At 43.0% G+C, this 13538-nt stretch overlaps 1 protein-coding gene across 1 annotated transcript in view; it reads right to left on the bottom strand.

The window, feature by feature from the left end:
• Positions 1-1754: 1754 nt before the first annotated feature.
• Positions 1755-13538, bottom strand: part of GPC4 (glypican 4) — a 150432-nt gene continuing 138648 nt past the window's right edge. The window contains exons 4-9 of the mRNA XM_049766672.1: positions 10687-10852; positions 5791-5921; positions 5509-5676; positions 4178-4314; positions 3032-3207; positions 1755-2927 (exon numbers count right to left, since the gene is read on the bottom strand). Of these exons, the coding sequence (XP_049622629.1) occupies positions 2725-2927; positions 3032-3207; positions 4178-4314; positions 5509-5676; positions 5791-5921; positions 10687-10852 (981 nt within the window). The 3' untranslated portion in view covers positions 1755-2724. The remainder of the gene's footprint in view (positions 2928-3031; positions 3208-4177; positions 4315-5508; positions 5677-5790; positions 5922-10686; positions 10853-13538) is intronic.

The following is a 13538-nucleotide window of genomic DNA, read 5'->3' as shown; positions in this document are numbered from 1 at the left end:
GTTTTTTCCTTATGGAACAGACTGGATGAAGTGTTTGAAAAAAAAATAATTTATCAACGACTTTATAAAATAAAAAAAAAACTTCAGATACTATTAACCGAGATTTTGGAAAAGTCAGGTCACCCAACAAAGCTTTTATTTTACTTCAGACCCTGAACTCTGAAGGCTTTAAAATATTCAACTTGTCTTTATTCTTTTTTATGGTGGGGGGCAGGGGAAAGGAGAGGGGGTAAACCTGCCAGCTGGTTAAAAGCCAAAAGTTACCCAGTCAGACCTGAGTGGAAAAATCTATGATTTGTTTATTTCATAGTTCAAATTCAAAAGCAAGAGACAATTTGAATAATAAAAGGGTAACAGGAAAAATGCAAAGAAAGAAAACAAATCACTAAGAGTCCAAAAGAACCTTCAAGAATATTTAATTCGGAAAATGTTATTGGTTTAGGGAACTTGACTGAAAGAAAACAGCTGGGCAGAGTTCAAGGTTTTAAATTAAAAACAATCAAACAAGGTCTATGGGGATAACTCTTTGAGCCACATTTTGGAGACCAGATTCTATTTCTACCAAGTAAAAGTAATAGCAGTCTAAGCTAAAAAGGAAATTCCTCACAACTGAGGTAGTTACTAAGTACCGGCACAGTTTCCAAGTTCCCACAAGGCAGCTAAGCTACTTACAATCCATTTCTGCCTCATATGTAAATGCAGCATCTTGGCAAGTTTATGTCTTCTGTGATTTGTCCTCTCCCCCCCAAAAAAACCACACTTATACACGCTGGCCAGAATATGCCTATTTTATTAACATCATGCTTTAATAAATAACTGGCTACTTCTAATAAAATTAAGCCTCTGTTCACAACAGCCCCCCCACCCCAATACTCCATGTTGACCATTCTGCAGAATTTGGTGTAGAAAGGTGAATGAAATGTAGACCCTGAGCTATCAAGTAATTATGTTTCAATATAAAAATAGAGAATTACTTTTACAACTGAAGATTGAACAAGAACACAAACGAACTTTGTGGGGTTTAGCTGCTACAGAACCGCTAGGGATCTTAACAGCGGTCTAAAGCCGGAAGAGACTGGCAGATTTTTCCCTTTGAATTTCTGAAGACTTTGGGGAATGCCTTTGAAAACGATTTGCTCTATTCTCATCAATTGTTTTGTGAGCCATCTTGTGGTAAGGATACAAGGAAAGGCTTCCAAAAGGTCCAACGTGTTTTTTTGTTTGTTTGTTTGTTTTTGTCTTTGGCCTGTGACAACAGATAACTCGGTTTTGCATGGCCCTGGCTGACACCTAAGATATACTTTTCTCCACTCTACCTACTCCTATCACCCAAAAGAAAACAACATACGATAAAGGGAATACCCTATTCTCCAAGAGGGCTCAAGTCATGGGTAGCACCCCAGTGCAAAGCACTACAAGTCATTTGCCATTCTGATCAGAGGGGTCTGGGGAAAAAAAAAGAAAGAAAAAAAAAGAAAGAAACAAAACATAACAAAAAGAACACAAGACTGGAAAGATACCCTTAGAAGCTCTTGGGAACCTAGAGTCCAAAAACCAAATAAAATACACCTGCACAAACAACAAAACAGGATTTGAGTGTGGACAACTTGTCCGTGAACCCAAGCCCTGGACCCCAATTTTGGATAGCCCTCACATGGCTCTTATGCTATGGAGGACCATCAGTAACGCAAGAAACCCAAATGAGTGTGTGAGTGGCATCTTTGTGCCAGGGGATATCAATTCAAAAAATGGACATGAAGCCCACCACAGTGACTTGCTAATATGCTTGGATGAAACACAAAACTAAAAAACAAACACCCCCCCCCAATAACAACCCATGAAGTCAATCCCAAACTAAATGTGCGCATATGACAAAATTGATATTCTGAATGCCTTACATACCTTGCTAGAGTGAATGGATCAGGACATTTCTTTCCAATGAATGACCCTTTAAGTATTAGTGGGTTCAGAGATGGACCAACATTTGATCTTAGTTTTGGCAATCCCAGTCAACCAAAATGGGGTATCTGCAGTCTCTTCCAGATAGTAGCTATACAAGAAGTATAACCTTTCTGTGTTGATGCTTGAAGACAATCTTACAAGTGGCTTAGAAGCCTCCTTGTTCCTTCACATTCTGCCCTAGTTTACAAATCAAAACCCCAATGACCACCACTTCTCTTTAGGTAAGGCAACTCAAACAGGGATACATGGAAATGTTACTGTTTGTTGGGTTTCTTTCTTTTAATAAGATAACATGATAAATAAAACCTGCTTCTGTACAGCTATTTAATATTTTGGCGATACGTACATGTTCACATGCCAAGAAAGGACCCTGGTTTTCTTGGGAGAAACAAGGTGAAATCATAACTGCAGAAAAAAAAACCCACAAACAAAAAGAAAAAAAACAACAAACAATAGAATGATAAAAATCACAAATGCACAACTAACTACAGTTCTGTACCTACACTGTTAGCCACGTTGAACAAGATCGGGGCACGGGGGCATGGGGATGGAACTGATTTTATATCCAGGTCCTCTCCCCATCTCCCAAAACTGAATGCAAAAAAAAAAGTCAGCAATTTTTAAAACCAGTGGCCACATAGTAAAAACTGTACATCGTTGTCCATTCACTGAAAAAGCAAAGTCACTAAGATGGTATAAAAACGATAACCGGTGCCTTTGTAACTTTTGGATGATGAACACTTTTTGCTCTAATGGGGAGAATTATCTCCACTCTCTTTGCATAAGCAGGAACAAGACGAAGAAGCCGGTGACCAGGTAGGCCTGGGCCCCGGCACGGGCCCCAGCACCGCTGGCTTTGCCACTGGCGCTTTTCCCGGAGTGGTCGGTTGCATTGTATTCCACCTCCACAGGGCACTGCTGATACTCACATCCACTTCCGCTTCCTTCTCCACTGCTTTCATCACCTAGGATTTTAAAAAAAATGGAAAGGGAGAGATATATCATTTGCTTTGTTCTCTGTACAATGCACAGGAACACCATTTCCGCTTTCCAATCACAAAAGGCTTACTGATATCAAAGAAGTCCACATCATTCCCGTTGTAAGCATTCTTCATCTTACTGGTCATCATCCGCAAGGCCATGATTTGGCGAAGGATAAGCACATCTGGCTTGCTGGTGTCCACCTGAACCTCAGGATTATTGCCCTGGTTAGCTAATCCATTTCCAGTCACTGCAAACAGGTACCTGAAATTATATATAGAGTCTGTATAGGTTCTCAAAAACAAAAGAGTGATACAGATATCCAAGCTTTCTGCCCAGAGTCTAGTATTTTTCCAAAGAGCAAAATGAAAGAGTCATACTCCCATTTCTTTTTATTTTTAATTTTTGGGTCACAGCTGGCAGCGCTCAGGGGTTACTCCTGGCTCTGTGCTAAGAAATCGCCCCTGGCAGGCATGGGGGACCATATGGGATGCCAGGATTCGAACCACCATCCTTCTGCATGAAAGGCAAATGCCTCACCTCCATGCTATCTCTCTGGCCCCATTTCTTTTTCTTTTACTTTTTCTTTGGTTTCTGGGACATACCAAGCAGTGGTCAGAAATCACTCCTGGTGTGGCTCAGGGTATCCTATGTGATGCAGGGGATTGGATTTGGGCGGTTGCTTGAAAAGCAGATTCCCTACCCACTGTACAATCACTCTCCCCATGCTTTCACTTCTAATGAACTCAAATTTCTCCTTGCTTGGATTTCTCTTGTTTCCCAACATGGCACTGACCACTTGGAAAATGACTACTTTTGCAGAGTTGGTGGGTAGGAGCGAAGAACACAGATTATGGAGTCATGGAAGGGATGGAATTGGTAAGCAAAGTACATGGAGTGACTTCAAGTGAGAGAGAAGGCATTGGGAGAAGTGAGGCATTTGGGGAGAACTGGGACTTAGACTACAGGGATAGAAAAAGTTATCAACTTTTCTTGAATGACTTGATACCCTCCCATCACAGGTTCGTGCCAGCATGGAACTGCTGTCCCAAACTTTGGCCTCAAAGCTCTGCAAGTATCTGGGTACCTTCCCAATACTTGTAGAGTGAAGCTTATTCTGAAGAGTGGCCAAGTTATTGGTGCTGGTGTCTCTACTGATCACAGAGGACCCATCCTACACATTTCCCAGGAAGCTAAGGGAGGGAGTCAGCTTATTGCTTCACCTAGGGCTGACCTGCTTTTGCCTTTGCCATTCCAGCAATCATCCTCATTGCCATTTCCCGAGGCCATCCGTTCATCATTGCACATGTTGCTAGGAAGAGACGACCAGAATTTCTTGGCCTGCTTCAGTTTCTCTTTGACATCAGTAACCTAACAAAGAAGAAGTGGACTCATTTTAAAACGAGGTGAAGCTACTGCCCAGATCATCCTGCTGAGCCTTGCCCAAACATTCCCCTGATGTGCAATTCACTTACAACTGGAGCCACCCACCAACAGAAATGAAGATCAAAAGTGTACTCCAAAGCAGAACCATGACGATAAATTTAGCATTGACAGGTAAGCTCTGGAGAGGTTGCTGGGGTCCTTTATCCTCTTTTTCTTTTTCTTTCTTTCTTTTCCTTTCTCTCTCTCCCTCCTTTTTCTCTCTTTCTCAAGGTTGCTGGTGTCCTTTGTTCTCTTCCTTTCTCTCCTCTCTCTCTGGTATTCTTTGTTCTTTTCCTTTCTCTCTCCCTTCCTCCCCCCCTCACTCCCAGCTCTAGGTTGTCTTGGATTCCATGTCCCAGAGATTCCATGATTGAAACCAGTCTCTTTTTGAAAGACTTTAATATCCAGGCCCCAGCTTTACTGTAAGAATCATTCTTTGAAACTTACCCACTTGTTCTCCTTCCTCCACCCCCTGCGAGACCTCAGATCCCCTCCTATTATTTCCCTGTGTAGGCAGCACACCTAAGTGGCCTCCTCATGCTTTCTTCCCAGTATCCCATTTACTAGCTGGCAGTGACTTGTGTTAGTGAGCCTGGAGGCCTACTCCTCACTCTTTTGTTGGATCTTATTCCTGAGCCTCCTGGAACTAGCATGGTCATGGCTTTACTGATGTGCCTATGGTGAAATAAATGGCAGATTTTGCCATAAGACCTCTTATTTGGACGGGGGAGGTACTGCTCCCTACAATACTGGGCCATTTGGCTCAAGGCAAGAGCTGGAGAATGCAGTGCTTCTTGAGGCTTGAGACCTAATGTGCCATGAACCCCAAAGTCACGCCTGGCAGCTCTCATGGTCAAGATTCAAACCAAGACCCTAAAATGCTAAGCCTAAAAGTGCTAAGCCCTGGTGCTATTCCCTAACCCCAGACTTTTTCCCCCCTTGGCCACTTATCACCTAGACTCAGATGCATGGAACTTTCTGAGCCAAAGGCCACACCAGCTTCCTGGCATCCACAGTAAGCTTGCAAAATTGCACCTAGAATTCTCGCCCTTGCAAGCCTTCTAAGGAGGGAGGTGCTCCAAACAAAAATGTCTGTGGGGTTTTGTCATGAAGCAGGGCCCAGCCTGCCAACTTGCTTACCAGTCGGTCCAAGCTCGTGCCAGCTGCTGTGGTTGGACGTTCCTCAGGGTGGTATGGTCGGAAGCGAGCACTAAAGGCACTAAAGGTGCTGAAGGCAGTTCCTTCAGAGACAGAACGGGAAATCCGCCCAGCTGGGACAGGCTTAGGGGGGCCACAACCCTGGAAAACCTACAATGGGAAGGAGAATGGGGGGGTGATGGTGTTAGGAAAGAGTCACTACTTTTTGGAGAGGATATAGCAGCTCCCCTCCAGATGCCTGCCCATCTCCATTATCTCCATTACCTTCTGAGAAACCTGCACACTGTTCTCTTGCATGTTCATAATAGCGTCAGAAATCTTCACGTCGATGGGATCCATGACTGACTCGATGTTGAAAGGTCCCTCGAGCCTCTCCGCCACCATGAGCATAGCGTCTGACAGGACAAGGGGTGTGGAGAAAGATTCAGAATCAAAAAGGAAATAATCAGTTGGGGCCTGGTCACTCAGTGGTTTTGTTCTTTAGGGATGTTGGGCACACATCCTAATTCACTCCCTATTTTGCATCTATTTCAATCCCCCACAACTGCACTTAATCTGAGTGCATTGCTCGCACTCTCTCTCTTTTTGCTCTTCTAGCTCTCTCTCTCTCAAGTATAAACTGGCCAGATAAAGGCTTTATTTTACTTGCCAGCAATAAAACCCAATCATGATTCTTCCCCCCACTGATTATTCATCCCTTCAAACATCAGTGGCTGTCAGCGGAAGGCTTGGAGCTAGCTCCCAGCTGACAAATGTCAAGCTAAAGGCACAATACATACCAGTTCTTCAGGAGACTTTCGAAGATCTTTTCATTTCAGTTTCCATTTATAAGAGTCAGAGACATAAACCAGTTAAAAACCCAGCCTGGCAATGCTTTCCTTTCATTTTTTAATGCAACCTTTTCAGATTTGGGGGTGCACCATTGGAAAATACAAATGAGAGCCATACTAGGAATGCTAATGATTTTGTAAAACAAAGGGAATTCTGGAGAAAAATTGCACGAAGACAAGTTTTCTAGTTCCAATCAACGGGCCATGATTTATTTTCAAAGAAGACTACATTCCTCCTTTTCATCATGTGAAAAGAGAACAACAACATGGCACACTAAAACAAGGCATGGGGCCAGAAAGATGGGACAGCAGGTAAGATGCTTGCCTTATAAAAAAAAGATGCTTGCCTTATATATGGCCAACTCAGGGTTCCATATTCCAGCCTCACAGCTAGGAGTGATCCCTGAAGAAATTCAGGAATATCCCAGGTGTAGACCCCAAACAGATAGATGGATGCATAGATAGTTGGGTAGGGAGGGAGGTAGATGGGTAGGTGGATGGGTAGGTGGGCAGGCAGGCAGAAAGGTAGGTAGGTGGGTATGATAGATAAGGTACTTCCAACAGGTCTTTTTGTTTTAGGACCATACCTGGCAGTAGTCAGGGTTCATCCCTGGCTCTGTGCTCAGGGGTCATTATCCCTGGCAGTGCTTGGGGTACCATATAGGATGCTGAGTATTGAACCCAGGTCGGCCACATGCAAGGCAAATGCCCCACCCACTGTGCTATCACTCCAGCCCCCAATGGGTCTTTTGCAGATTACTCTGCTGGCCACCATGAGTCTGAAACAGTCTAATACATCTTTTGAAATAGGCTGGATGTATTTTCCTGCCATTGATGTTTATTGGGATAAAACGATTTAGTATTTTTGCCTGAGATTTCAATTGTGCAAAATGGAAAGACACTGGAATGTCATTTTTAAATAAAATGACAAGTTGCAAACTTAGTGTTCTGCTTCTTTCACTTTAATGCTTATTATAGTAAGATAGAAAAAAGGATAGTTAGATTATATTATCCAGAGCCTCAGGCAATCCCAGGCCAGGGACCGTCAGAACAGCTACTTCCTAGCAGATTCCAGTTGTTCTCAAGAGAAGGCCCTTCTCAAAGATAGGCCAGAGCTCAACTTGTACCTAACTTTCCAGAGTGGAGAAGCTTGTTAAGCATCAGCATATCAATGAAACCAAATTTGGTTCTCAAACCCTTTCACCTTCAACCTCCAACAAATGCCACATCACTTTCTCAAGCTGGGGGTCATTTCTCTCCACTCCAATTCCGATGTCACAAACCCCAAAAAGATTTCTGTGAAATGCCATCCTCCCCCCCACCCCCCGAGTAATAACAAATGAAGTTTCAGATTGTATTGTGGTGTGCGCCCATAAAGTGACGCTTCCAAACTCTAAGGAGAGGCTGCCAGCATGAATATACCATTGTACTGGAGGAGGGGGAAAAAGCTTTTGATGTGCGAGCAAAAGGAGACTTTTGTAAACAAGTGGAGCACAACTGAAATGTGTTCATCACTGACAAAGACGTCAGGGCGGCCACATCGAGAAAGCACATTCCTTTGGAGCCGCGAAGTCGGCGCTGGCTCCAAGTAAAAATATTATGAAGAGGCAGATAACAAACATCCCAGAGGCAGTGTTGGAACCAGGAGGGGCAAAAAATAGCACATTGGGTAACTACTTACTCCCCTAGTGGTGAGGAAAAGCCAGAGCACAAATGTGTTTATGAAAGACTGAAAAGAAACATAAACCCCAATTCTTCTGGCTGTTTGGTGTCTTTGTCAACTCCGAGCCAGTCGGCCATACACAAGAGCCTGGGAATGGAGAGGGAAGCCAGGCCTTTGTTGGCGCCGGTGCCATGGCGTTGCATGTTGTGCGGCTGAAGAATGTGAATGAGGTTGTGAGCTGCCTAAAGTTTGCAGCACAGGACCAAAGCTGCCCCACAGACTTGAAGCTGCCATCGAGGGGGCTCTTCCGGAGCAGCAGCCAGCCAAGATGAAAAGCCCCAAAGAAAACCCCCAAGACAGTAGGTTTGGCCTCAGGTTTTCTTCTGTTTGACCTAGACCAATGGGTCTCCTGCCCCTTGTCAGCAATTGGCTTCCTGTTCTCACTGGTTATCTCAATACTCCAATATGAAAGCTGGCTGGCAGTAACACAGACGTGAAAAGGTGGTCTGAATTCAGTTATGCTGACACAGTGACACTGGGTGATGGAGAACAATTTGTCCCTGTATCTAACAGAAACTGATACCTTTGGGGCTTTTGTTTTGCTTTCAAAACTTTTTAAAAATGGAATCCTAGTAAGATACACAGTCACTCATGATTGAGTTTAAGTCATATAATGTTCAACACCCATCTGTTCACTAGTGCACATTTCTGGTCACCAATGTACCCAGTCCCCACCACCACCAATAGAAACTGACATATTTGGGAAATGTTGTGCGTAGGTACCAAAAGAGACAGGAAATATTCAGTTTTCTTTTTCAAAGAGAAGATTTCATATAACCAATTTGTAATTCCTGGCTCTGTGCTCAGCATTCACTCCTGGGGACCATATGGGATGACAGGATCAAACCTGTACAAGGCAAGTAAACTTTTTAAAAACCAAGATCAAGGCATTTCAACTATTCGGGTTCATCTTCAATAGATGCAGTTCAGGAAAGAAATGAGACTCCTCAGCAGAAGACTAGAGAAATCCATCCTTCACCTCTTACAGTTTTTAATACGTCACACACTCAAAAACACTCAGGACTTTATCCTGGTTCTGTGTTCAGGATCACTCAGGGTCATGCTCAGGGGACCCCCTTGCTATATTAGGGACTGAACCTGGGTTGGCCACTTGCAGTTAGTAAGTGCGTTAGAATCTGTACTGTATCTCAGTGCCATCCTTTTAGAGTCTAGTCCAACTGCACACTTTTAGCAATCAGAATACTGGCACTGAGTGCTCCCCATTCCTCACATGGGAAAGCAACTCTTTTCATACTGTGCTAATATTCTCAACCCCCCCAATCTGCTGTCTTAGAGCCCGACTGGGAAAAATAAAAAAACAATTTCCAGACTTAACTCCAAGATTTTATTTAAAAGGGCGTGTGTGTATGTGTGTATATGTGTATGTGTGTGTATGTGTATGTGTATGTGTATGTGTGTGTGTGTGTGTTGGCTTGACCATTCATTAACTGCATTCACTAAAAGGAAAAAGGAGAAATGCTTTACAAAAAAGAGAGAACTTATAGCAGAGCCTTGTAAAATGGGAATTAATTCTACAACAACAGAACAAATTAATGAAACTCTTTTGAAACTTCATGAAAAGGCACCAAATATTAACAATGTCTATTGCTGCTGGTGTTTCATACCAGCTTATTGGAAATAAAGAATATACTACAAAAAAATCAAGTTTAACTATAATTAGATAACCACATATCCTGTAAAAATATCACTTAAAATGACAAAAAGAGGCAGCTTTGGCAATTATTGTAGCCAATGAAGTTTATCCGAGGTGTGATTATAACTAATTGAAAATGACAAAGCGGGCCAGTGACTGTACAGTGTGTAGGACACTTGTCTTGCATGTACTCGACCAAAGTTCAACTTACACCAAGAACAGCACTGATATCTGTCTCTTGTAAAGTATCAAAAATAGGCCTTTTGTGTTTATAGCAGTTCCTGGTTGCAAGAATTAGTTAAGTGAGCCAAAGTATGATTGTGGTTTGATATGTAATTGCAATATCTTTGATAAAGACAAATGAATTTTTAAAACAAGGATATGAAGACTTGAGTTAGAAGATTCCCCCAAACATGCTCTATTGTTGGAAGGATGCAAAGAACAATTTTCTCTGCACTTTATTCCTGATTTGTGTACAGAAAATTTAAGAACCGTAGATCAGAATCACCATATACTGATAGGGGGTGGATAGTTATACAGAGGTGCACAGGAATCACTTCCAAAGATCCTTGAGGGACTTCATGCAGAGCTGGGCATTCCAACTGAGAACAGCCCCATGCAAGGCAAGTACATCATTCCCTGTATGATCTATCAGGGCTCTGCACCCCAGCTTTACTAGGATGTAGAACTTACATTTATGGGAGGAACCTCTGAAAGTTACTTTCTTGAAATTCCAGTTGTTTTTACTTACTGTGACTAATACTTTCAGAGAGGTCACCACCCTGAGTGCAAGAGCATATTGGCTGGCAGGCAGCAAGGAGCTTCAAGCCCAGATGAAACTCTTGCACACACTTACCAACCCAGCATAATCTCACGGCTGACCACGATAGTTTTCACCCAGGTCAGAAATGGAACTAGCTACCAGGAGACCCATACCTCGATGGCTCACTCACCTATGAAATTGTTCCATTCATAATCAAGGTCTCCTTGGTTGGCCAAACAGCCTCTCATGATGTTTGAACAATAGTTGTAACATGGCTTCACGGGCACAAAACCTTGGCAATGGGAGCAGTAGAGCATCTTCAGCAGTGCCTGGGAGCATTCGGTGGTGGGTGTTACCTAATTGGGGAGAAGAAAAAGAGGATGATGAAATCTGGACAGATGCTTGACCATATTTTTAAGGTAAGAATTAATGGAAAAGCCAGAGAGACAGAACAGTAGGTAAAGCATTTATTTGCCTTATCCATATGGATTCAATGCTCAGGTCTCCATATAGTCTCCAGAGCTCCACCAAGAGTGAAAACTGAGCACAAAGCCAGGAGTAGAACCTGAGCACTGCTAGGTGTGCTGACCAAAAAAGAATGAATTGAGGTGGGCTAGGGAGAAAATATAAGAAAGACGCAAACAGTTGTATTATTGGATCTTTTGTCCGATTTTGACAATTTAGCTTTAAAGGAAATATGAATATATACCTTACAGAGAATAGTGAAGGTAAAGGAAATTTACAAGAATGAGTGATACATTATTTTTCTTTGTGAAAGGGTATATAGAATATTCTCTACCCATTTCCTCTCTTCATTTCATGTGCTCCTGATATATGGTTTACTTCTTTCATTACTTTTGGGAACCGGGGGGGTGGGGTGGGGGCGGGGAACCACACCTGGAATTTCTTGGTGCTTACTTCTTGTTGTTTTTTGGGGTTTTTTGGGTTTTTTTTTTTTTTTTGGCTTTTGGGCCACACCCGGCGGTGCTCAGGGGTTACTCCTGGCTGTCTGTTCAGAACTAGCTCCTGGCAGGCACGGGGGACCATATGGGACACCGGGATTCGAACCAACCACCTTTGGTCCCGGATCGGCTGCTTGCAAGGCAAACGCCGCTGTGCTATCTCTCCGGGCCCGGTGCTTACTTCTTATACTATTTTAGATGTAACTCCTGGTAGTTCTGTGGGGGAATCCTGTATTGATGCTAAAGCTTTGAACTAGGGTCAGCACCATTCACAGCAAATTTATATACTACAAGGAAAACTTCTTGAAATATCAAACCCTCTTTCTCATACATTAAAATTCTAATTCTTGACCATTAATGAAAGATTGTTCGATTAGCTAGCTGGCGGAGTACTCAGTAATAGAGTAATTGCTTTGCATGTATAAGGCCCTGAATTTGATTCCCAGTACCACAAAAATGGCTCAAAGCCTTTCTTGTTTTTGTTTTGGGGGCACATCTGGTGCCACTCAGGATATATACCTAATAGGTGCTCAGGGGTCCATATCGGGTGACTGAGATTAAATCCAATCAGTTACATGCACAGCAAGTGCCCTATCCACTGTACTACAGCACTCGCCCCTTCAAAGCCTTTTTATAAAGAATTTTCCAGGATCATCTTCATCCATGACCTATGGTTCCATCTTCTATCACTGTGTTCTTTCCAACTGGGCCTACAGCACATTTTCTTTTCAAACCCAGTGATTTCAAGAGTGTCCTTTCAACATGAACGTCCCTCTCCCCCAAGGTTTAGAAGGATATCCAGCATGAACTTCATTCTGTGCCACTAGCTTTACAGAAGGCAAAAATCAAGGTATTCTACCACTAAGATCATGAGTCAATCTATTTTTATTTGGAGAATTGGTGCCACACTTGTCTGTGCTCAAGGATCTTTCCAGGTGTGCTGAGGGGACCACCTGCAGTGTCAGGGATTGAGCCTGGGTAAGTCATGTGCAAGGCAAGTGCCTTAAACCCCTGTGCTATCTCTCTGGCCCTTACACGAGTCCACTTCAACTCATGGTGACATGAAGACTTCCAAAGCTTGGAAGCAAGAAAGCAGGAATGAATGAAAGATCACCTGGTGGGAGTCATGGGACTTCACTCAGATTGGGAAAGAGTTGGACCTATGTGGCCCTAGGGAGGGAAATGATCCCAGTTTGCGAGAATTCAATATACAAAATCTCTAAGCTGATAGGGACAATACATCCCAGAGTGTTGGAGTGGGGTGGAGGGATGGTGAAAATAAGGGTTGGATGCATATATATGTGTGCATGGCCTGAATTGAAAGGAGCTCAAACACCAGGCAGAAGCTGAGACACCATATGGCAGGTCACAGGGGTGATCCAAATTCCTGATGAAGGGAAGCAACAAGATGAAAGCAGTACTGAAGGTGGGAGGCTAGCTTTTTTAGCTGCCTTTGGCAGACTCAAGGCAACTTAAGTTTCACCTTTCCCACAGTCTATCATGGAAAGATGTGGGCCCTGGAATAAGTGATTCCATCCTGCCACTCATTTTCCAGCAATACTTCCACAAAAGGACCCTGGGCAAGTATCACACACCCTGTCAGTAAAAGTTCTTGTCTTTTCATTTTCTCAGACCCATTCACAATCTCTAGTAGAGGGCTCCTACATCCCTCCCCTATCAGTAGCATCCAGCCTTGCAAACTTCCTTGTGCAAGCAGATTCCTACCACTATAAGAAACAGATATTAAACTGCAGGATAAATCAGTGTACCTGCTCTAGGGTGTTTCTTGGACTACCATTTAAGGTTTCTATCTGATATTCTTCCTTTCACACACCTCAAACAGAACTCTATGCTAACAGACGAACAACAGATTATAATTATATGGAAGCAAGTCCACATTCCCTTTGAAGGATTAAGCCCTTTTCCACTGTTTTAAGCAGTTCCAAAGGCTTTCCTAGGGCTACAAATTCATTCTTTTAACTATCTATGAAGATCTGAGCTAGTCAGGACATAATGGTCATTTTGAATAGCTAGCTGATTTCTAGTTAGTTGGACGTTTCTACCTTTAAAGCCAGAGATG

This window comes from Suncus etruscus, chromosome X, assembly GCF_024139225.1.
Source record: "Suncus etruscus isolate mSunEtr1 chromosome X, mSunEtr1.pri.cur, whole genome shotgun sequence".
Lineage (NCBI taxonomy): Eukaryota > Metazoa > Chordata > Mammalia > Eulipotyphla > Soricidae > Suncus > Suncus etruscus.
Note: the sequence above shows the minus strand (reverse complement) of the source record. Positions and strands in the feature narration are given on the sequence as shown.